Source organism: Macrobrachium nipponense, chromosome 2 (assembly GCF_015104395.2).
Source record: "Macrobrachium nipponense isolate FS-2020 chromosome 2, ASM1510439v2, whole genome shotgun sequence".
Classification (NCBI taxonomy): Eukaryota; Metazoa; Arthropoda; class Malacostraca; order Decapoda; family Palaemonidae; genus Macrobrachium; species Macrobrachium nipponense.
In genome coordinates, this window is record NC_087201.1 from 118,601,044 (window position 1) to 118,626,358 (window position 25,315).

Sequence of the window (25,315 nt, forward strand, 5' to 3'; positions counted from 1 at the left end):
TGTAAAATGTCAGGTATGGTAAATCTTAAAAAAAAAAAACCAGGTCCATTTTTGATCATGAAGCGATGAAGACCTATATAATTGCACACGCAAACGTTTTGATAAGAGTTAGGGAGCCAAAGGATTTTCGTACTATTACTTGGCAGCAGAAGTAGCAGAAACGGATTTTGTAGATTTACAGAATTTTTAGCGTTCATGGCTAAACTAGTAGCCTCAACGTTTTCAGTCTAGCAAAGTACGAAAGATTACGCTTGTTCTCAACTTTTTTTGTTTTTTTCTTCAATACAACAGTTTTTTATGATTCTGTCTATATGAACCGACCATGTTGAACGTCCGAGATGATAATTCGAAGATCTTTTACTTGAGGCTTTATCGTAATGACATTAACATCTGGATCAAGTTAATGGTATAATTTACGTTTCCTTACCGAGTGTATGCGGTCGATTTTGTCAATGTCAAAGGTCTCATAGGGTCAAAACATGGACATAGTCGGCACATCAGACACTAATGAATTTTTCAGGTGGTTGTGCGTATGGCTACTCACTATAAAAAAAAAAAAGTGAGAACAGTTCCCTGCAAGACACCTGATACGACTAGATCTGGTTTGGATAACGCTCCACTAACTAATACTTGAAATATTCGACTTGAGAGAAAATTGTGTACAGTCGCCTGTCTGTCCACTTATGCCTTTTTCTCTGAGCTGGTTGCACAGTACTATGTGACTGACTTTGTCAAAGGCCTTGGCGAAGTCGGAATAATATCAGTGCTGTTTAGTATGGACGAAATCACATTGGTCAAATGTTTGCCAGCTGATCACTTACAATTTTCGGAAAGGTTTGTGTAACGAAGGAGTCTGTTGATATAGGTTGGTAAGGTTTCGGCAGATCGGCTTCTTTGCTTCATTTTGCCGCAAGTTGAATTCAACGGCATTGCCGTGAACTGCAGGTCGGGATGCATTGTTAATTCTAAAAGGGCCAATTTCCTCTAATGTCAGTCCTTGAGGTCAAGCAACATTTTGTTGTGATCGGAGTTCACTGCCTCGTGTCCTCATCTTGTCCTTGGGGTTCGACAGGCATCCATCCATCTGTCTGGTGATGTGATAAAGATCCATTGACTGAGAGAAACCAATTCCACTCATCACTCTTCGATGTTGACACACGAGGAGAATTTCGGGTTACTTCGTATCTTCTAAACCACCTAGGTTTCCGGCTTCAAGACCATTCAACAGATTTTGTACGATCTGAAGTGTTTCAGCTGTACCGGCTTGACATTTTCCACCTTCCTTCCTCTTTGTCGAAGTAAGACGCTGGTCTCTCGGAATTAAATAGGTTTTCCTACCAAGAAGAATCTTTTATCTAGGGTACAGTTTGTCTACCATTGCGCACACATTCGATCAATAGTGAGGGATTTCAGTGTTCGAGTCGTTTCCTAGTCATTCATCCCAATCCATCGACGATCAGAAGCGCTTTTCTGTGGAGGCTAAGGACTGAGAGGAAGAGACTCTTGGGTGGTGTTGTGGATGAAGTTCAGTGGAGCATCAGATGCAGCGTCACATGTTATTAGGTGGCGATCAGACTCGAGCTGTGGGTTACCAGAGATGTGCCTTAGGTTACGATCATTTGTGATCATTAGACACTGTGCGTTGGTCTCGCTTTTTCGTAGGTGATTATTGTCACATCCATGTTTCCAGTGAGAGAGAAGGGCCAAAATAAAAACAAACAAAACATGTTCGTAAACCCATCCCCAAGCGATCGGCGTGGAGAAAACCCACCCTTAGCGAGGTGCGACCCGGTGCAACGGCTTCAGATGCTTTGTTGGGCACAGCCGCGGGATAATAGCACGTACGGATCCTACCGTAGCGTCCAAGAATCCGTCCCTTATAAGGAGGTGGTAACACCATCCTGAGGTACACTCACTCGAGAGGGATTACACTTCGAACGAGCCATATACGGCGCCTGTCGATGATTCCGCGTCCTGTGGGAGGTGGGCGACTACCTTCGCTATTCCCTACGAGGGATCGTGGAACGGGTGGGCATGAAGAGAAGGAAGAACGACACATCAGCTGATTTTGTCCAAAATGCCAAAGCATCGTACAAGAAATTCAAGTTTGCCATCATAAGTTCGTTTCATCTTCGTGACAACGTCAAAATGTGTTAGTTAAGAGGCAGAAATAAAAGGGGCGGTCGATAACCTAACATACAACTATTTATGAAAACATTTTAGTCGTGTTTTGGTAGAATATAATATGGTGATCAACACAACTTTAAGAACATCAAACAATTAAAGGTACTTACTAACAAACACCTCTCCCTTTCAATGCACCTACAGGTGTATCATACTTAGGCTAAAGCCTGGTTTCAAAAGGCAAGTGGGATAAAAAAAAAAAAAAAAAAAAAACAAAAAAAAAAAAAAAAAAAAAAAAAGCGCCTACACATAATGGTAAAAAATATAGATACCAAAGGTGAGAGAGAGAGAGAGAGAGAGAGAGAGAGAGAGAGAGAGGAGAGAGAGAGAGAGAGAGAGATTTATATTATGTAAACAATGATTAGCACAAGTTGAGATCTGGTTTTAGGCAAAATAAGATAAAAAATAAAAACTACAGGAACCGCATAGACCTTCCACCCACAAACCCAATACCACCTACACACTCGTATACCCAAGACAAGTCATTTCTCCCCTTGGCATGGCACATCCCCGCCCAGCCCCAACCACAAGAGTGCGTATGGGATATGAAACGGGCATAAATTATAGGGCGTCTCCCATCATCCCCCATTTCATGGGCGGGCATCATTTACATAGCAGAATGGGCGTGCACAACTTACTTGTGGGCGGACCCTGCCATATGCGGTAACCCAAATGGAGGCGGAAAAAAAAAACACGACCTGTGAAGGTAACACCACCACCAGGTCAGATGCGAGACGATCGCTTCTAAAAATCATAATCAAGCCGGACTCAAAGATGGCCAACGCTTGCACTGCTTTCAAGAAATCTTACCGAAGAAAACATCATCTCTTAAACGGCAGTAACGTTGTCCCTACCAACACCTCTGTCCTTGTGATGTACAAACGCAATTTACTCTCTCCTGCAGGAAGACTTCTTTCTGATCACCTCAACAAACATTTTCACTGCTTAGAAACTACTATAACAATATCTAGAAAATAAGTACAGTATTGTAACTTCATTAAAAATCCACAGTCACTTACAACTTAAAGTTGTGCTAATATTTTCAACATTTAAGAACAAAATAGTCTGTTTTCTGCATGACCTCATGTGTTTTATGTTTGATCTATTTAGATTTATGCATATACACTATTAACAACAAGCTTTCATAAAAAGGAAACTTCTCCCTAACTCTAAACACTGGATATTATACCAACGATCTAATAACATCGATATCCAAACTCAAAATATTCTCGTTAAAAGAATAATACTAACAATCCAAAAAGATTTCATCGAAAGAAAAAAATCAGTCATAAAAAAATTTAAGATGAAATGTAGTCGATATCTGGGGAGCTTTCTCAACAACTGCCTCAAGTAGAGAAACATTCCTGTATGTCTCACAAGCGCGGTTCGCATCCCCGGGCTATTTCGCTAAATCGCACAGGGATCTTGTTGCGGGTTGCAAACCTCTCTGATGCAACAGCAGCATTAACTAATGCTGTTAGTTACTCGGCGCGTGGGAGTTTTATCTTTGTTGCAACCAAAGGCTTGAGGGAAATTTCAACACACGGCCGAAAGCGATCTTACCAAAGGAAGGAAGACTACGCGAAGCAGCTCAACTTGAAGTCACCGCAAACAATTTCATCAGGGAGTTCCATTGCTAACAACAAACTTTAGATGGAAATGATGCCGGATGTCCAGAAAGCCAACATAAAGAATGACAGGAATTGCTGACCAAATGTTTAGGGCAAATAGAGTAATGCATGCGAGGTAAACTGCTAATTTACCAATAAGCACGTTCAAAACAAAGACCGAAAGACCGAATTTTACTTGAACGTATCTCCAAGGAGACAGTCCTTTCCTACGAGCCTCTTCAGGACATTTGCTTCACGAAGTTATGTGACAGGTTCCTGTACAACACCTGCCACTTGAAAGCCTGAATACCGATGATCACCTTACTAAGCACTTCTCTGCATCCTTATATTTGGTTAAGGTATATAATCTTTATCAAATAAAAATATTATGAAAAAATCATAAATATAAAAAAAAACGTAAATATGCGATGAACATTTTATAAACAATACAAACAAACACCGACTGATGCACACAGGTGACCAAGCCATTATGGCAAGAAAAACTCCAAGACGGTCCACTCCAAAATTCATCTACACTTGAAGTCCGACAGTCAAAACCACTTTAGCCAGTCATCATAAACAAACAGATTGTATCTTTCGTTGAATATTAAACCAGGAAACATGAACAGGTGTACCAGTACCCTGTTTGCGGCAGTGAAGTTCTCCCCCTCTCCCTTCGAAAAACCATTTACTGTCAAAGCAGAACATACATACCAATGCCACCTGCTCGTCCACACCCCCCTGTCCAAGCCCCACCCCCAATCATAGGGATTGCTTGACCCAAACAAACAAAACTCTCCAAGTATGCGGACATCCCAGACTACCTTACCCCATAAACCATAATGACATTAGGCACCCGGCCTTGCTCACCTATCCACCTCCCTCATACAGGGATGTGGATGTCATTCGGGGAGGAGGTGGATGGCAACAACTTGTCACACGCAATCAGCGACGCCGACCCCAACCCACCCCTTTCTCTTAATTTGTTTTATTGTTATTCTAGACTGTTGGTAAGATTACAAAAAATATGTATATTTATTTATATATAAAATACATATACAAATAATTTTTAGTAGTGTTGTGCCAGGACATAAAATGTTATACAATCCAATACTTATGTCTTCGAAATTATACTCTGCTATTCTTTCTCTGGTAATGTAAATACGTCAAAATGCAGTACACTGCAGTTTGATGTATTTCCGATATATAAATTTAGAATTTTATAATATTTATTGTCCTGGCGCAACAATGCCAAACATCAACGAGAGAGAGAGAGAGAGAGAGAGAGAGAGAGAGAGAGAGAGAGAGAGAGAGAGAGAGAGAGGGGGGGGGGGGGGTAAAATTAGCTAACACATTAGGTACTGCCCTTCTTTTTCAAAACCTTTCAATCAATCTTCAATTTTTTCTGCCTGAATATAATTGAGCTGAAAAAAAACGCACTGACATAAACAAAGCCATCTTTGCTGGTCAAATATCCCAAGGGGAAAGAATGGAGTCTTTTAAAACAAACACACACCAGTTTGCGAAAGAAAAAAATTATCCTATGTAAACTGAAAATGGCAGATTATAAGAACCTCTCTCTCTCTCTCTCTCTCTCTCTCTCTCTCTCTCTCTCTCTCTCTCTCTTCTCATCTCCTTTCATCTCTCTCCTTCCTTCCTAGCTTGACATCCCAGCCACGCCTTGTCGAATGCCACTACTACTTGTCAAATGATCCATCACTAGTATGAAGGATCAGCTTGAATAAAGACAGCATTGCCACCTAATGCATTGTGAATTAATAACTCCACGTAAACAGAGGGTAAATTCAATATCGCTCTCTTAAAAAGTCGAACGAGCAAAATTTCTGTACTTTATCACGGAATAATTTCTGGAAATATCTATCCACGATCAAACCCGCCTATACTTCATATCAATGCTTATAAATAAAATAGCTTCAATCACAACATTCTTTTCAATTGCAATTGCTAACTCATTAAAGAAAGCGGTGCCAAGAATTGCCCTAGGGTTTGAATGGATGAAAAGAAACACCCGACGGTGTATATTACGTACATATACACACACACACACACACACACACACACACACATATATATATATATATATATATATATATATATATATATATATGTATGTATGTATAAATGTACATAATTACCTGAACAAAAGGAAGTTCTGACAAAAATCAAAAGATCAAAGCCAAAAAAGGAACAACTGATGTGCTCTTGTCTAAAAAAAATAAATACACCAAAAGTAAAATACTGCCAGGTAGAGGGAAAAACTACTCCAAAGCGACACCGAAAAGTTCAAAATAGAAATCCAACGGGCGCACGGACGAAATGTCTACGAGTATACATAAAATCCGGCGTCCAACCGCAGACAAGGGGAGGGGGGTACTTACATCTGGATGGTCCTTGACAGGGACGTAGACCTTGTCAGATAAAGTGACAGGGGGACCCACTGGGTCAGGGAGCGTGAGGGGCTCCTTCACGCCACCATTGATGTGAAAGAGATTGGCTCGCACTTTGTTGATCTCTGAAAAAAAAGACAAAAACATCAAGATGAGACAAAGTACTATAGAAAAACAATGTACATAGTTAAAATGAATTGGATATATATATATATATATATATATATATATATATATATATACTATATATATATATATAATTAACTGATCTTTTTACCAGACAAATAAAAAACCAGAGAATTTGAGAAATGGCTATTACATTTAGCCACACACACACACACACACACACACACACACACACACACACATATATATATATATATATATATATATATATATAGAAAGCAACAAATTTATCACGTCACGCCAGTAAGTTCAATTATCAGAAGATTTTCTAACTTTCAATCAGTCACAGATACCAAACCTACTACCTCTCGCTCTCTCTCTCTCCTGTGGTGTGTGTGTGTGTGTGTGTGTGTGTGTGTGTGTGTGTGTGTGTGTGTGTGTGTACAAGCAAACCTTGTCACTGTTGGCGTAAGATAACTACGGCTTTAATTAAGCGTATTTCACCTAAACCAGATGGGTATATAGCATATATTTAGACGATCTTTCAAGTGACGGCGTTAGCACCGTCAGCGCCGTGTGTGTGTGACATGGAGGCCCCGAAAATAAACTTGCTCCTATAAACAGCCAACAGCAAAGCCTTAGCGAGTCTTCTCTAATAGCCAGCACAAACATCCTTTGAGTACTCCTCCCCCCAACATACGCACTAAAATTTATTTAGCAGGCCTACTTATTATTTAAAGACCTACCTCTTGTGGCTCGAACACCCAGCCCTCTATCTACTTTTTCTTCGCTCAACTAATTTGTTAGCAAAACACATTTGTTTAAACAATCCCGATGTGTGTGTGAATCACGTCTAAAAGCTAGCCAGAAAAGGCCCCACCTCCGTGGCCATAAAGCCACGCTTTGGCCGACACTCCGTGTCGATTTATGGGTAGGAAGTGGGACGATGGCGTTAAGTTTTGGGAAAAAAAAAAAAAAAAAAAAAAAAAAAAAAAAAAAAAAAAAAAAAAAAAAAAAAAAAAAAAAAAAAAAAAAAAAAAAAAAAAAAAAAACAAGTCTCCAAAGACGCGATTTGAAACGATAAATCACAATGGACGTCGGACTATAAAAGACAAACTTTGAAGACGAAGAGTGTCACGACAGATGGGGGAAAAGAAATTCAGAAACGAGAGAGAGAGAGAGAGAGAGAGAGAGAGAGAGAGAGAGAGAGAGAGAGAGAGAGGACGTGCCAACACTTCTTTTATACTCTTCGACAAGCATCGATGCACCACTTCTAAAAACGTAAGGAGGAAAACAGCTGTCCTCTTTCATGTCACTAACTCATACCATATACTGAGAATCTTGAAGAAGTTGTCTGTGATGAAGTGGGAGGTGGCTTAGTCATTAATCTCGCTTAAACTTTGCCAAGCAGTTGCACGCTGGATAACGCAGTCATACCTAAACATGGTTTACTTCGCTTCGTGAGGTTAATCGACAGAAAGGGACGCAAGACAAGTTTGTGTGGGCTGCTTGGACGCTGAATGAGGCTTTTCAGGGGAACAGTGAATAACAAGATTTCGAACACGGGTCTAACTTCACGAGGCGCACTTCATTCGCCGCGAAATTACAATAACGAGACAATGATATTGAAGAACAAACAGTTTCACAGCCTACCAAGCTGATTTACAAACATCAGCAAATGTATATTCGAAAAGTGACTCTCCAACACGAACTTCTCGCCACATAATATTAAATTCATTACAAGGGAGCACATGAAAGTACCGAATCGCAAACGAGACAATTCGAACTCAAATCTGAATGAAAATGACTATCTCATTTGAGAAGTAAAAGTCAACAACAAAACTAATTGAACAAAGACAATTATTAGCGAAACTGTGAAAAGGAAAAGTTCTACCATCTTAGAAACTATTGGCAACCGCATTCAACGTTAAATTTCTATAGCCACATGACGAACGTTCACATCCATCCGAGGAAAACACTTTTCCGGGAAACTTACGGAAAAGAAAAGGGGATGAGAATTTCTACGGCCACCACAACAGAGCCACAAGATTTTTCGCAAAAATGAGCAGCCAACCAGAGGATTATCAATCACCTGCCGTGTCTATCTAGGTAGGCCCCTACAATGCATCCTTGGGGCCATTGAAATTCCTCGTACGAATCGCTCCGTCTAGCAAGTTTCTTCGAGCGATTTCGACCTCTAACGTTACATAAGATATTACGTCTCTCAACATCACCAAACATATAATGAAAAAACAAATCTGAAACAATACGTAATTCAGTACTTTAAGCGGCAATTTCGACTAAAATTAGAAGTTAAAACCTTCTTGATGTTTCATTATTACAAAAGTCAAGACTCGCATAACACTGAATCGATACAACAATATTTCCTTCAATACTACCATTCTATTATTGACATTTAAACCAGGATTCACTACTCTCTTGTCGTTAGGTTTTCCAAATTTCCTATATTTGAATAATAAATGAACAATTAAGCTCAAATTCTAACACTTTAAACCAGATTAACGTAATGTATTGTAGTTGTCTAAAAAGGGGAATGTGTGAATAAACCTAATGAAAGATGTTTCCGGTCCCTTGGTGGCTTTGTCCCTCATTCTTTCAGGGGGGGGGGGGGGGGGGGGGGGGGGGGGGGGGGGGGGTGGGGGGGGGGGGGGGGGGGGGGGGGGGGGGTGGGGGGGGGGGGGGGGGGGGGGCCCTAGGCGCACACATGAATTTATTTTAAACGATAACAACGAAGATTGTGCCGAGTGCAGCCTATGGTCAAAATATGACTGAAATAAAGTCATAATTATGTAACTTAACCACACTTGCATAATGCCTGTTTGAGCTTAGAATTTATCAATAGCATTTGAGATACTATTCAGAAACAAAAAAAGATATGGCCGAGAAACGAGAAAAAGACTAACTAGGCCTAAAATTCTATGCTCTCATAAGTTTATGAATCTCTCTCTCTCTCTCTCTCTCTCTCTCTCTCTCTCTCTCTCTCTCTCTCTCTCCATCTGGGGTAGCGGTAAGGCAACCATGCTAAAGCCCACAATCTGAAGGACAAGTGTTCGACTACCGAACTTGATCATTAGAGTCGAATGAGGACTTTAGGATTCCTAAAATGCAGTGACCGCCCTTGACCTACTAAATTAATTATTTACTTAGTTGTTAGTCGACTGTTGTGAGTTGCAGCTATCTAATACATATGAATAAAAATATCAAACACAAACTGGAAAAAATGAAAACCGGTTGTCGATCCTGAACAGAGTCGGTTTATTGCTAACTACGCCATCTTTAGAGGATTAATATAAAAAGGTAGAAATTTATAACATACATGCTATATAGCAGGACATTGCTAACGACTGGAAACCAAGTATTTGCAGCTGACAGTGACTGTACGCGGAAGCCTGTCGTCATTACAGAGGTCAAATCCTCCCGGACTACAGCTTCCCTTTTCCCCGTCTTCGAAGAACCTTCCCTAAAACTAAACTTCTTGCATTTTTCTTTTGAGATTAATGGACCAAGTATATACATGCCACGACTCATGTTCACGTTGCTACAGAAACTTTCCTTCATAACTTTCTTTTATAAAACTAAACTTGACGAATTTCTCTACAGAGCATTAATAGAATAAAATAAATTTTCTTTGCTCCTGCCCAGTTGATTGCATGATTGTTTTGTACCTAAGTGAAAACAGCCCAAATCTCTCTCTCTCTCTCTCTCTCTCTCTCTCTCTCTCTCTCTCTCTCTCTCTCTCTCTCTCTCTCTGATGACATCTCCAGTGAAGGCATTCCAACATATATATTCAAAACAATAAAAAAAAATTTCATACAACATATCAATAAATAGTTTGACCAGACCAGGATGAGCATTCTTAACTATCGTGGTGCTAGTCCGATGGGTTTGCTATTAATTATTGGGTCTTATTTCATATACAAAAACGTTAATAAAATAAACGATTCTAAAAACAATCCTAGAAGGCTGGTAAACGCCGTTGCTTGAAATCTTGACTAAGTTTAACGAAGTGTTGTTCTCTCCGTTCCTAGACTGGCTAATGTGGGTAATACATAAAAGTTATCCACGGGTCAGGCGAGTGTGACCAATTACAAGACGGAATGACAATATGTACTTCAATTTGGCATTCTTTACAGAATGAAACATTACGATCAATTACTTCATTTAATCCATTCGCATTTATTTGACCCGATACTAAGTTTTTATCCTCATTTTGTTATAAGCATATATTTTCCGAGACCCAACAGCTTCCAACAATTTGGTGGAATGAAAGTATACTTTGATTAGCAAAAGGATTTTTAGGACAATTCTGAATGGCTTCTAAAGCGACTCCGATGTCACAGAAAATTACGAATTTCGGTCGTAACATCTTAACCGCAGACTACCTTTATTGCAATTCTGCTGTGAAAACATGCACCCCTGAGCGAAAAAAGAACCGACTTTTTCAATCATACTATATATATTAGTAAATCCCACAATGGAGGAACTTAGGATACGTCCGTATAGGATGTTGAAAAATCCCTTAACGTCTTACAAGTTCTATTGTATCTTGCTGATGATGTTCAGGGTATAGCAAGAGAGTATAATCCTACCCAAACATTACTACCACGGAATGTTTCAACGTAAGCGTACATGTGTGAAAAAGTTATGTGGAGTGAGCGAAGCTTGTGATATTTTGGGTTGTAGCACCTGGCACTGGCACCCGGCTTTGTCTATTTGTTAACACTTGACATAATATAAGGGGTGTTTATACATGTACATTATATATATAGATATAATATTATATATATATAATATATTATCTATATATATGATATATATATATATATATTATAGATATATATATATTTATATATAATATATATATATATAATATATATATATATATATATACTATAATATACATACATACATATGTCGCTCATTATTCTCTCTATTCTTCTCCAACCAATGTTAAGGAACATATCATACCACAGAAATCATATTCTAAAAAAAAAAATCGCATCGAAGTGTTTCACAAATCATGACGACGCAACAGCCAATGAACTAAATGACGGAGACAAAGTGTGATGACCAAAAGGCGCAACTGAAAAGAGGCGCCGAAGAATGAGAAGAGAACGATACTTCCTCATCATTAAGTAACTATCTTATCACCATTATTATTATTGTTCCGATGATGCCCACAGTTTTCGTAACATCATCACCGTCTTATCATCATCGAGTCTCCTTATTTGTTTCATTCATATCGCTAAGATACAACTTCATTAGTTCTCAATTCATGCCCTAAGGTCAAACTAAAAGCAGGTGGCATCTGAAACATAATCTCAAGGGCATTGAAATACTCCACCATAATTGAGGACTTCACTCTCCTAAGCTGGTTCCTCATAAAGGGACTGAAGATGGCTTGGGATGAGCCATTAATGAGGGAAAGAAGGGGGAGGGGGTTAGTTGGCATTAGGAGTGGCATGGAGGGTATTACTGAGCGTCAACGAATGCACATACATGACCGTGAGTGAAAATCCATAACATGGCACTTAAGTTTCTCCAGAATACAATGCTTCTGTGGCAGAAAAATAAAATAGAATCAAGTATCTTGTGGTAATAACAAATAACAATCATGCTAGAAGACAGTTCTATCCATCCTACCAAAAGAACTTGAAAGTCTATAAAAGTCGACAGTAAACTTCCGCGAGCCAACAACGATAAAACTGCCAGGAAACTCAGCGACCGTTCGAACAAACTGGGTACATCAAGAAATCCACAGATACATTCTTCGATCGGCCTAGGTTCCTACGAGCACTCGATTCGGGGGAGAGAGAGAGAGAGAGAGAGACTGCATCTTAAACTCAACTGTTACTTAAACATATACAAAACCAGATGAAATTCAAAACCCAGCCATTATTTGTCTAACTACACATGAAGGACTTCCCAAACATGTCATCACTCCAACATCGCCATCCACGCAACGGGGCAACAGCCATTCACAGACATTTTCAGAAACCCGTCTGTAAAGTGGCAACCGAATAATTAAGGATTTAAATGTGATGGACACGCCACGCACTGGATAAGTAAGTACGCCTCTGCCATATAAGGAGCACACAGACCCAGAAGGTAGGACAGCCCTGGGACGCAGCACCCAGGAACTACAGGGTCACGGGGGGTGGAGGACCCCTGGTGAAGGAGGGGAGTCTTAGATCTGAATGGAACTAAATTAGGTATGGAGGAAGGAATCGTCGTCTCCTTCACGGCGGAGGAAGACTCGAAAGACTGCGTGGTCGAGTGGTTAGTCATTTGAGGGAGGGACTCCTCCGGCCAATCTCTTTTGGCCTGCCTCCCAGTATTGGTGTTGCATGCACATTCATGATTAACCTTTCTACCTTTTGGCTATCACGAAAGAAAACTTTTCATCAAATTTAAACCGTTGAAATATCTCATTTCTACCGCCAAATTTACAGATTCTAATTGATATTCGAGCTCCCTAGGAGGTCAGAATGATATATAAATGTTACCAATTCCCCAGGTCATGCATATAGCAACGGCAATTACTATAAGTTTAATTTCCCATGGGCGCACTATTGAGTCACATTGCCGAACAAATGACCTCCTTCCACAGGCACAACATTAACTACCACTACATATATCCTTCGCCATTTTTCGAGGATAAAGATATACGCGAGAATATACTTCTTCACCAAACGATGAATTAAGATTATGGAAATACACTTCACATTCGCGTTACTTCAATTAGGCAACTTAGAATCCAGGGCAATATTGATGGATTTTACTTGGCATGTCCACTCATGAGATGTCTGTCTGCTCAGTTTAAAAATAAAAACTAATAGTAACCTTGGTATCTTAAAAGAGAGAGAGAGAGAGAGAGAGAGAGAGAGAGAGAGAGAGAGAGAGAGAGAGAGAGAGAGAGAGGCTACAACCTTCTCGTACCAAAGCCACATAGCAGCCGAAGCCCTTCAGTAAGCATTAGAACTAAATTATTCTATGACAAAATATACAAAAGAACTCGGTACTTCTTGTGCCCTCGGAATAGAAGGTCGACCTTTTACTTAACTATTTTTGCAACTCAAAAATAAACTAAAACTCTAGCGACAACCAATAAGGTAGATATCCAAATTTCGGGATAAAAAATATACACTAAAAAATCTATCGTACAAGACTTTAACGTTAAAAAACCTGTAACCTTGAATAACACGAGTGTCAATAACACAACAAGCAACAAGCCTTAAGCCTTAATGCCACAATGTTATGAAACTAGGAGAGCCAACAGCAAGGCAAACACATAGGATCAACAGCAAAATCAATAAAAGAAGAACGAAAATAAACCTGCAAGATATGAACTGGTATCGGACATATACAATATTTTCCAACCTCTGTCTTCCACCTTCTTCATGAAAGAAAAATGGAGACACTCCCACACCACCTTCTGACAAGACAACAGCCACCACTCCCGTATGAGATCATATGACCGATCTTGAGCCATTAACCACCCCAAAGAACCTCACGATAAAGAAAAAACTGCAGTGGTGAGATAAAAATGCCAGCAGCAAAACTAAAGCAAAATAAGCAAGGGTAGCAAGGCTCCTCTAATATTACATCCTTTCCTAATACAACATCGAACACTGCGCCCACCACCATAACTTGCTTCTCTGGAGAGGGAACGATGCAATTTACCTTTCCTGATACGGGATGCAATGTCTTTCGGAAAAAATAGCATAACCATTTAATAACCACGCTGCTCAAACACTTCTCTGGGTACAAAACAATCCTTGTACAACCCTCCTCATCCCCCCCTCCCCCTCCCCCAAGCGCTCAAATCCTTCCTCCATGTTTCCTTTAATGTACCTTCTTTAAGACCCAACCCATTTAAGGACCGGCAGATTACAACAATCCAGCACTCTCTTTTTTTCTTTCTTATGATGAACTGCAGACGATTAACCTCTCTCTCTCTCGTAGGCGATGGATTTTGCCCATCAATGTGAGTCACTTTTTTTGCTTCTTCTTCTTGAGTCACTCTGGCATCGCAACGTGGGCTTTTGGTTATTATGGTTCGCATAATAAGCAAAAGGAGATTCCATACGTAGCCTGTGTGAGAAGGGTGGTCACTGCCACCTCCACGCGCAGTGTTGCCCGTAACGACGCAAATTCCAGGACAGGGTTCGTGGAGGGTGATCAATCGATATACGAAGCCGACACAAAGCATTCGGACAAATATTTCTAAAAAAAAAAAAAACACAAATATCAACAATAAAAAAAAAGTGAAAACGCGCCACTTCTGTTACCTTTCAGAAAAGTTTCTAAAATAATAATAATAATAATAATAATGATGATAATAAAAATGCAATAATTTTCAGTTATAGTGAATGAGGGACGTTTAACGTAATCCAAACCTGCTGGAAAACAACAATGGATGACGCTGCTGCTTGATTAGGCTGCCATCATGCTAGCCGGACTCTTCCTTTTAAAAGCAGCCAGTACAATGAAAGAGGAAATAAAGAGTGTGGGGTCTAAACTGAAATACGATACGAGATTAACAGCTTCAACCATGAAGCAAGTTCATAAGGATCGAGTAAAATAAGAAGCAACACCAGAGGACTGTTCAGTCTAGCAAAGCAAACAAAACATGGACGGCAATTTCCTGTACCTCTTTACCTGTACATCACGAACACCAATAATTCCCCAATAAATAGTCCGCATCTGTTATTTTCGCAATCCTCTCAGTTATTTATTACCTCGAAATACGCAGTTACAAGTATAAACTCCAAAATACACACGATTCTCGATCATTTACTATCAATATTTACCTGTATTCGCTCTACGTCAATACAAGAGGCATTAACTTCAAAAAACCTATTGCACTGAAGAACTACACAAATACGCATTTTTTTTCGTAAGCAAGACTACGTTGCACACTTTGATTCTATTGCTAAAATAAATTGTATATAAAACCAATTTCTCCTTTGGAAAAGAGCATTAAAACGACACCAATAACACGGAACTGTGCAAAGAACAAAATGTTACATCCCCCAGACAAGCCTCGTTCCGGATACTGCTCTCGTCGGCTCCAACAACCACAAAGTAAATGTCAAAATTTCCATTTAAAACTAAACAAGACAAGACGCAATCAATGTGTGCTGACGTAACAACAGTGCAAACAGCAGTAAAATACGCTATTTACGAAGACCAGCATCTCCTGAGCTTTAACGCTAAATCAGACACTTTATGTCAAAGCTAGCTACTCGACATACGACTTAACAATACATGTACAATGTGCATGGATAAACCCCCAAGCCCATTCTTTCTCTCTCTCTCTCTCTCTCTCGTCAGCGAGACGACCACATCACCTCTTCAGAATGGACTCCAGCCGGACTCGCAAAGGGAACTTAGGCGCAACAATGACAATCTCCCACAATCACCTTTTATGGAAGCTGTTCTACTTCCCTGGCCTCCTCTTACCTTACTTTGATTCGCTTTCCCTTTCTTTGGCATTTCAATTTTTATCAGTTCTACTTCCACGACACATTAAGTCGGCCGACGGAAAGTACGAGTACTGTAAGTTACTGTTTTTGTTCAAATTACCATTTTTAGTTTTCTATAAAAAAAAACTATTGAGATTGCTATTTGTCTGTCAATCCGCCCTCACATAAAAACTACTGAGCCTAGAGGACTGCAAATTGCTATTTACATACCAAATTGTAGTCCACTAGCCTCAGTAGTTTCTTATCTTATTTAAGATTAAAGTTAGCCATACTCGTGCGTCTGTCACCGCTATAGCAACAAACAACACAGACCACCACCGTGCCGTTGATGAGTTTCATGGCCGGCTGCAGGGAAGTTTGATGGGCCGAGGCAGAGAGTTTCATAGAGCATTACACGCTGTACAGATAACTCGATTACGCCGAAAACAATTCGGCGAATAGTTTACTTTTTAAGAGATCATCATACATGGATATTTCGAGAAAAGTGTGCCCATATCAACTGTACCTGAGAAAAAAAATCCCCTATCAACTGAGTATTTAAACAAGAAAGTATGGCCCTTGCCCTGTCAATTGCGTATTTAAAATTAAGTAAGCACGCACACTGGTTCATGAAAATATCAGAGGTGGAGAAAAATGAAATTAGGACCAACACCCATACCGATATACCTATTTCAATTTACGACACTATAGCTCCATGAGTATTATACCAAGTATTCTTTACATACATAAGAAAATTTATGGCATCACTTAGTCCATTCGCCGGTTTTAAACTATAGTTGGACTAAATGTATTTTAAGTCACTTCCCATAGAAAAAGCGATAACCAAGACAATAATACGTAATGTCAACGATAAATAAAGAATTTCTGATAAATTGAAATCTTGACAAATATTATGCCTGGCTATAACTTTCTGAAGTCTACGCACCCATCATGAATACTCATGTAAAGGAGGAAAGAGTAAATAATCCTCAATAATAAGTCTTTTCGCTTCTAATATTAAAATTTCCCAAAGTGTTCCCCTTAGAAAAAGAAGAAGACGAAAAAAATACAGCTCAGTTCGACCCAAATACCGAAGTACAAGACCGATATCGGTATTCAATCTGGCTTCAAGCGATCGAGGATCATCATCTGCAAGAATAGGTGCGCGATACGAGTTCCTAAAGAAGTATTTACAATTAGATTAAAAAAACACATCAAACTAAAATTCACGAAACAGGGGAGAAACATTGATCAGCCTAATCTTCAACTGACATTCCTTTGTATCTAAAACATACAATAAACGTTCAGTTGAAATCTAACCAAAAGTCCACTCTTTTCCACAATATTTAATCCGTGGCTGTCAGCAAAACCATCCTATTTCGCAATCGCCATTCCTCGCCGCTATCAGGAACATGGACGTACAATGGACTTGAATGATCACATAACCCCGACAGTTTCCGAATCACGTAGGAGGAAATAGCTTCTCTTGAGAGTGAAGATTCGGTCACCTCCTCTTTCACGAGGTCTCCAGAGAAGAGGCATGCCTTGACCGAGAGAGAGAGAGAGAGAGAGAGAGAGAGAGAGAGAGAGAGAGAGAGAGAGAGAGAGAGAGGCTATTACTATTGCGTTTAAATATCCGAGCTGTTGGGATGTACCATAAACGCCATGCCACCTTCGCCAACCGCATTCCTAGGAACCGAAGTCTCCATGTGAAACACTTCATACAAACAAACAAAGATACGCACACAGGCAGACAGACGGACAAAATATCTTAGGGATTGGTATTCTTGAAATGTCACGAGATTAACTATATTCCCGAGGTGAAAGTCGGAAATCGATGTCAACAAAGGGTTGACTAGAATTTTAAAGGAGAATCCTACAACAGCAACGATAAGAAAAGTACCAGCAATGGGCACAATACCGTAATAATTCTGTGTTGGGAAAGATAAGGATATTGTTGAAAGCTCAGCATACAACATACACCATATATATATATATATATATATATATATATATATATATATATATATATATATATATATATATATATATATATATATATCATACAACCGCAACGTGGTGTTTACCATAATCTAAGAGTGTCTCAATGGCGTGGTTGGTATGGTCTTTGCCTGTCACCTCGGTGGCCGCGAGTTCGATTCTCGGCCATTCCACCGAGGTGTGAGAGATGTGTATTTCTGGTGATAGAAGTTCACTCTCGACGTGGTTCGGAAGTCACGTAAAGCCGTTGGTCCCGTTGCTGAATAACCACTGGTCCCATGCAACGTAAAAACACCATACAAACAAACAAACCATCATCTAGGCTTACCTACCTATTGTTTCTCTGGCTTCACAGCTCACATATTTTTGTTAATTTTTGTGTCGTAGTTATGGGATCTTAAAATTCCCTTCTGATAGCGTCTGTTGATCACGAGAAGGCGTAATCCAAGTGAATTTGCAGTTAAAGTAGACTGCCATCTTCGTAGATTTTGTCATGAAAAAAGTGGTCAAGGATGGAAGAGGAAGATTAGAAGGGAGTAACAAGAGAAAGTTGACAGACTTGGAATATGTTTGTTTGTTTTTTTTTTTTTTTTTTTTTCCAGTCAATAAAACACCGCAGAACTCTCAATCTTGATTAACCGAACACAATATATATCCAAGAAGGGACTCAGAATATACGAAAAACAAGTGATATCGACAGAGTATTCACAAGCTGAAAAATAACATTATTAAAGCTGAATCAAGACTAGGACCATTAACATCCAGTATGGGTTCTGTGAGTTAGTCCAAGACTCAAAAAGGCTTTTCAAACATTGGGCGCACTTCGTGGGTGCTAGAGTTCACTTTTGCCTAACAACAACAGTCAGTGCTGAATTAGTGGCGGCCCCTCTCGCCTCAAAGACATTTCGGTAAACTTACAAGAGGACACAACCCTTATTTCCCCTCTGGAAAATCTATACACGGATTGTAAGTAGTCTCTCAACTTCTGTCCATCTTGTGCCAAGCTCTGGAATTCTCTCCCTTGTATTTTGCCCAATTTCCTGGAAATTTCCATTTCACAGTCACAATGTGAAGTTGTCCTGAGCAATAACAGTTCTGCACTGGGTTTAGGAGGCCTTCTTTGAGGGTAGCCATTCGTTTTGCCTACCCAGCTCTTATAGGACATTTTTATTTCAAAATGTCGCCCCCATAACAATAATCGTGTTGATACCTTGATACCAATGCTTAGTGGAATACATCAGTATTACCAACAGACAGACCACCACGGATCCAGGAGAGGTCGTCCAATACAAACCCCCTCCTCCAACCCCAACCCCCTCATCTACCATTCGCGTCTTCGCCAAAAACAAGCAGGAGGCCCGGAGGTCCTTTTAAGTCCAACAAAGGCCGCCCGCACACACCGCCCACACTAGTCCTCCAGAGCAGTAAAAGTCGGTCCTGGCTCTCCCCTGTTTGGGCGTCAAACAAGATAGTGATGGGTGGGAGGGGAGACAGATGGGGATGGAAGGGGGTAGAACTCCACCTCGAGAATTGCACCCTCCAGCAGGTCTGGCTAATGATCATGCAACAGCAATGGCCCATTCGACAAGGCCCTCTCCCTCCTACAGACCATCCACTAAAAAATCATAATTCTTGGCTTTTAACTCTTACACGTGAGGTAGGGGATTCTTTAGCACTGTGCAATAGCTACGCCTATCATTCTCTCCGCTAATGCGAAGTAATCTCGAAAATTGCCGCAGTGCACGTCACTGATGTTTATTTTTTAATCATTTGCAAAAAATTTACCATAACGGGAGAATTCCGGTATATTCCATTAAGAACGTTAGGTATAGCAAGAAAAATCCAAAATTATGGCGGCTGCTATTTTCTAAGAACTCCTTTATAAGTGAATTTTTTTTTCAAAACCATGGATAAAAACACTATCAATAACAGACCAATAACAATTTGCCGGCATTGTTCTTGCCACGTCTACATCATGGCGTAATAAAGACACTTTATTCAAGGGCACTGCAATTCTTACCAGTTTACAAGTCAAGGAACTTTTTTTCGGGTTAACTTTAGTCGTCAATAACAATATACAAAAATCCTTTCCGTTAGATCATTTTAGAACCACTGATTAAATCAGAAATCAGATATAAACTTCACATAGTATATCTTAAGAAGTTGTGCACACAGTACAAGGGTATTTTGAATTATCATATTCATACCATATAAATAGGGCATCTTCATAATCACTAATCATTCTTCTATCCCCACCGACAATTTTAACCCGCAATATTTCCAAAATGAAACGGCAGGGAAGTCCCCCCCCCCCCCCAGCCCATCCCCCAACCCCATTTTAAAAAGTCTCACGGGACGTTTTATGCCTCTCGCACTTTTGCCATTCCTCTCCACGAAGATATTCGGTGACTCAGGGATGGATACTTCAGCGCACCAGCTTGACCAGTTAATCCAGTCTATCTCTCTCGGCTACAAAGAATACTTTTCTTGGCGAGTTAAAAGCACCATTTGGATATTTCTAAGCTGTTCGGTCGAATCGTTTTCAAACCTGCCCAATGTTTCTCGCCTGGCTGATGATTTATTTCTATCAACTGCATTGGATATAACAAGGAGGGCTGCTTTTATCTGTACCCCTCAGAGAAACAGATGTGAAAGGAGCATAAATAACAAAAGAAGTCTTTACTCTACCAACATTCGAACTACTACTCAAAATTACCAAAGCCAAGCAGTTACAAAGACTCAAAAATAGAAAATCAAATACAACTTCAAAAGTGTAATATTTAGATATATAATTTCAAAATAATTCATCGAGTTGAAACAGTCTTAATCATATGCATGATAGATATTACAAGATCTTTTTCGGAAATTGCCAATATGCGAAATCTTCATGTTCAACGCTTCGACATTACTTCTATAAAACTATGGTACACTGGCATACATCATGCTCGGAACCGAGAATACAAATCACTATTTACATTCAATAACTGCAAACCCCTATAGCAAACTTTGGTACACAAACATTAACAACATATAACATGACTTTAGTCTTATTCATTCTGACTATATTATTAATTATAAACAATCAAACACACACACACACAGAGAGAGAGAGAGAGAGAGAGAGAGAGAGAGAGAGAGAGAGAGAGAGAGAGAGAGAGAGGCGTTGCCCGAAAAAAGTATAGGTTTAATGGGCGTCTGTGAGTGCACGCGTGTGTACGTCGAAGGGTCGACTGAAGGGAAAGGTGGGCGTACGGGCGTGGTGGCAATGAAGTTCGGTTCTTTTTTTTGGAGGAGGAGGAGAACGCCCGTGGTCACTGAACGTATGAGTCAGAATCGCAAGTTTTGCTTGAGCTACGAAGAAGAAAAACAAGCATCATAGTACCAAGTTCGTTCAAAATCTCAACAAAATTCTGTAAATCTTGAATCAGTTCAGTAGCATTACTCAGCTTGAATCCACTTTAAAAAATAGTAAAATACAAAGCTTAATCATCTTTTCCAATAGCCTTCATAAATCTTTTACTAGATGTATTAGTCCCGAGGCCTATTTGATCAAATCGTTTGCAATCAACGGACAAAAGTTTAAATGAACAAAATCAGCATGTATTACTTGTTTGAAACAAAAGGACCCACACACACTATATATTATAATTATTATATATATAATAATTATATAAACATATATATATGATATATATTTATATATATAATATATATTATTGAATAAATCATATAATATTAATATATACTGATAACATTTTATATATTATATATTAGAAATATATATCTATATATATACATATATATATATATATATATATATATATATATATATATATATATATATATATATCATATATAAATTTAATCAAGGTTGACAAATCCACTAAGCACCCTAATAAGACAAAAGTGGTTGAATAAGGTAAGGTATTTAATGATCAAGAGGGAAAAAAAAAAAAAAAACTCTAACACTTCCCCCCACTTAAATGGAAAGTCTCGTCACCTGTCCGAAAGGAAATGGGAAGCAAGAAGTGTATAAAGAAGGAGGGCGACTCATTTTCAAGTCCTTCATGACAACCAGTCAGAAAATACGTATAGTGAAGACGCAACAGAAACATGCTCATGCAGTTCAAACCCGTAAAAAATATCAATGCGAAAATTTGTCGCCCCGACTGCGCAAGTCACATGCACTGCCCACCAATGACAACAGGAAGAAAGGCTGCCATTGAAAGCCAGTTCGTGGCGATGAATTGCGGTTAGTCACTCTTCGTCATTAGCATACTTCATGCTGCGAAGTAGGACTGTCTAATTGGGGTTACAGGTGCTACCGAGTTTGTTGCGGTCCCCTTAACAAAACCCCACGCCTATGGAGGGACCTCCAGCTAGTACGTCTGCGTAACGCCTTCGCGGGAGACCAGTCTACCGCAGTAACAGATGCACCAACGTGGTAAGGAAACTGAAAAGGGGGGGTGGGGGGCACCTTTTGGGTGCTCATTTCCAGGGAATGAGACATCAAACGACTGAACACAAGGCCAAAAAATTATTGGCAAAGGGTAAACCAAACACTCTATGAAATAGGTAATAAGTTCTGCCAGTCAAATCGCTCATGTTGCACATGCAACACCGAGTCTACATCTGAAAGCCGAGTTCTTCAACTGGCGCATGAAGCGATAGCCGGAGAAAGCCAGGATGTCAAGACGCCTTGTAGGCGACAATACGGCGAAGGAACCAGGAATGCCTATTGCTTCTCAACACTGTGCCTCACTATTTTGACGACCTAGGCTGCACCACTTTCAAAGGAAACATATTCAAAGCCAATTCAACCGTTAGCAGCACTGATAAAAGATTATACAGCCCATATATGAGAAAACTCTACCAAGAGAAAAGAAAGTAAATACATCATTTGTCATGGGTGTATCCTTATCATCAATAATAATAACCGAAATACTCATGACTTGTTGAAGTCACAAGCATAGTTTGACTGTTGAAAAAAGCAGATCGCTTTGCAACACTTATTCCTTCAACAAGATAAACATTAAAGTGTCTCCTTTAAAGAAGTAAGGGTCGATCTAAATAATGGTAGTAATTAACACTGAGTGTGACATTCGGCTCTAATTATAGAAACAGTCAAAGGCATAAAGGATTTCACGCGTGATCTGAATACATCAGCAAAAAGTTATCATTCCCTCGTCACACGGAACTTGAATAAAACTAAATTCATCAAGAAAGAATTGTCCTCTTTCATCCTTGACGGAACGAGACAGTCTGCTGATATTTTCACTTAGAGAGAGAGAGAGAGAGAGAGAGAGAGAGAGAGAGAGAGAGAGAGATCCAATACATTCTTGCACATACATGCGCAGATAGAGAACGTTGAAGGTCCAAGCGTCGCCTTCGATCACTCCCACACGACCATAAAAAGGAGACGAAAGCCCTCTCTCTCATTTGGGCCTCAGTCAACAGAAGACCTGTACAATTTCAGCGATCGCCTGACCAACATAAAACAATCTACGAAATACTGAACAACGAAGTAAGCAATGTCCTATGGGCAGAGGCTGTTAGCTTCTCCCCCATGCCGTAAACACAAACCTTAACTACGTTTATCAACACTGAAAAAATAAGAAAGCCAAAAATGATGTTAATTCTGTAAGTAAAGCTAAAAAATTAATTTGAAGTCCCCATTAGAAATATGCATAGTTAAAAGTAAAAATGAAACGAATGCTGCTAAATAATGAAACCAACAGGTGCTTAATTTCTCTGGGGTTAGTTCTTAGAACGGACAGGGTTGAAGCAGAGAGAGAGAGAGAGAGAGAGAGAGAGAGAGAGAGAGAGAGAGAGAGAGAGAGGAAAACCATATAGCACGATGACCGGAAGGATAAGCTACATGAAAGAAATTGTAAGAAAGGAACCGGGAAAGACGGATGGACCTCAACACAACTGAGAACATAAATTAAAGGACATCAAGAACAGGGAAGGGCAATTTTTGGCAATATAGTGTGTTTGTCTCTGTTTCTCGCTCTCTCGTCACGGTGCCAAGGAGTCCTAGCGGATATGAAAAATGCTTTATCGCGCAAGAGGAGAAAAGAAAGAGAAGAGAGATGTTAGACCCACGCGAAGCAGATGACAAACGGCTGACACCTCAAGTATTCACTTCTTTACTGAAGGAGGTCTCTTTGCTGAATACAAATTTTCAAAGCACTCATGTGGCATAAAATGCTAATTTCGTTGAGAGAGAGAGAGAGAGAGAGAGAGAGAGAGAGAGAGAGAGAGAGAGAGAGAGAGAGAATTGGCCTAGTATCCAAAGAATTTCTCCAGACATATATTTTCTTTCAAAATATTCATTTTACCAAATCTGCGATGTTTCTTTGGTATATTAAAAGCCACATTATGTTGTCAACCAACCGAAATGACAAACTCAGGTTACCTTTAGCAGAAAGCCCTGATATTTCGCGGGTCATGTAAAACTCAAATCCACTACAGTTATACCTGAGAGCACAAAGACACAAGGTCGGTCGAAATCATTTAAACTGGGTGAGTATTGTCATCATCATTCGATCTGATCAACAGCTAAGTAACAAAAATTGTGTTTTGCTGATGATGTCTGCTACCAAAACAAAGGCGAATTCCTGGAAACCGTCAAGTTTTGGGGACAAAAATGAAAGAAAGCTTGACAACAAGACTCAATCATCGGTCACATATTAAATTCATATCTCTTAAAAATGTCCCAATCAATTATATTTATACATCATTTGAAACGTAGTGTGTTGTTCATCATCCTGAAACTATCAATTGTCCTTTACCGTCGAAATACTCCTTTACCAAAACCTAGTCGAGGTTCTTCATGCTTCATTATTCGCACTCATGACTTCTCGTCAGACCAGCCTTCGTTATCATTGCACTTCAGGGACACCAATGTTTGTAATTACTAAAAAAAATAAACGAAATCACACCAGATAGACCACTGAGACTGTTTCCCTCACCGAGAGGAGACACATCATGGAGCTACAACCGAATCAAGAAGTTATTACTTGGAATAATGATTGGCTGTGACTTTAAAAAGAAACTGCATCTTGCGCTTCTCAATTTCTCTGACCCTTTGTAAATCAAAATGCTCTGTTAAACAACTAGGAACCCCATCAAAACTAAAACTGACCAAGAACATACATTATAGTCAAATGACCAATCATGCGCAGCATGCGGGACGAACTCAAGTGCAAAATTTTAATTTTATGAAAATAATATAAAACACAGGCACATTTCCTAATTTCCAATCTTAAATGGTAAAGTTGTAAGTGCAATTACACAGAAAACCTATTAAATTAGAAAGACTGTAAAGTATCAGTTAATCAAACGTAATTCCAATAAAGAGCAAAGCTAATTAGTGTTTTAATAAGTGTTCTGCCATCATTAAGGGCCCGTAAATATCACGAGAACTCAAGATTTTACCAACTCCGATTAACAACAACAACAATAACAACAAAATTTGGTTTTCGAAGAGAACAAT

General features: G+C 39.5%; 1 protein-coding gene across 4 annotated transcripts in view; it reads right to left on the bottom strand.

Moving 5' to 3' along the window:
• The window catches only part of LOC135220944 (protein held out wings-like), a 185,979-nt gene that overhangs the window by 49,848 nt on the left and 110,816 nt on the right, over positions 1 to 25,315 (bottom strand). For all 4 annotated transcript variants that reach the window (XM_064258600.1, XM_064258599.1, XM_064258598.1 and 1 more), the window contains exon 2: positions 6,194 to 6,327. In XM_064258600.1, the coding sequence (XP_064114670.1) occupies positions 6,194 to 6,327 (134 nt within the window). The remainder of the gene's footprint in view (positions 1 to 6,193; positions 6,328 to 25,315) is intronic.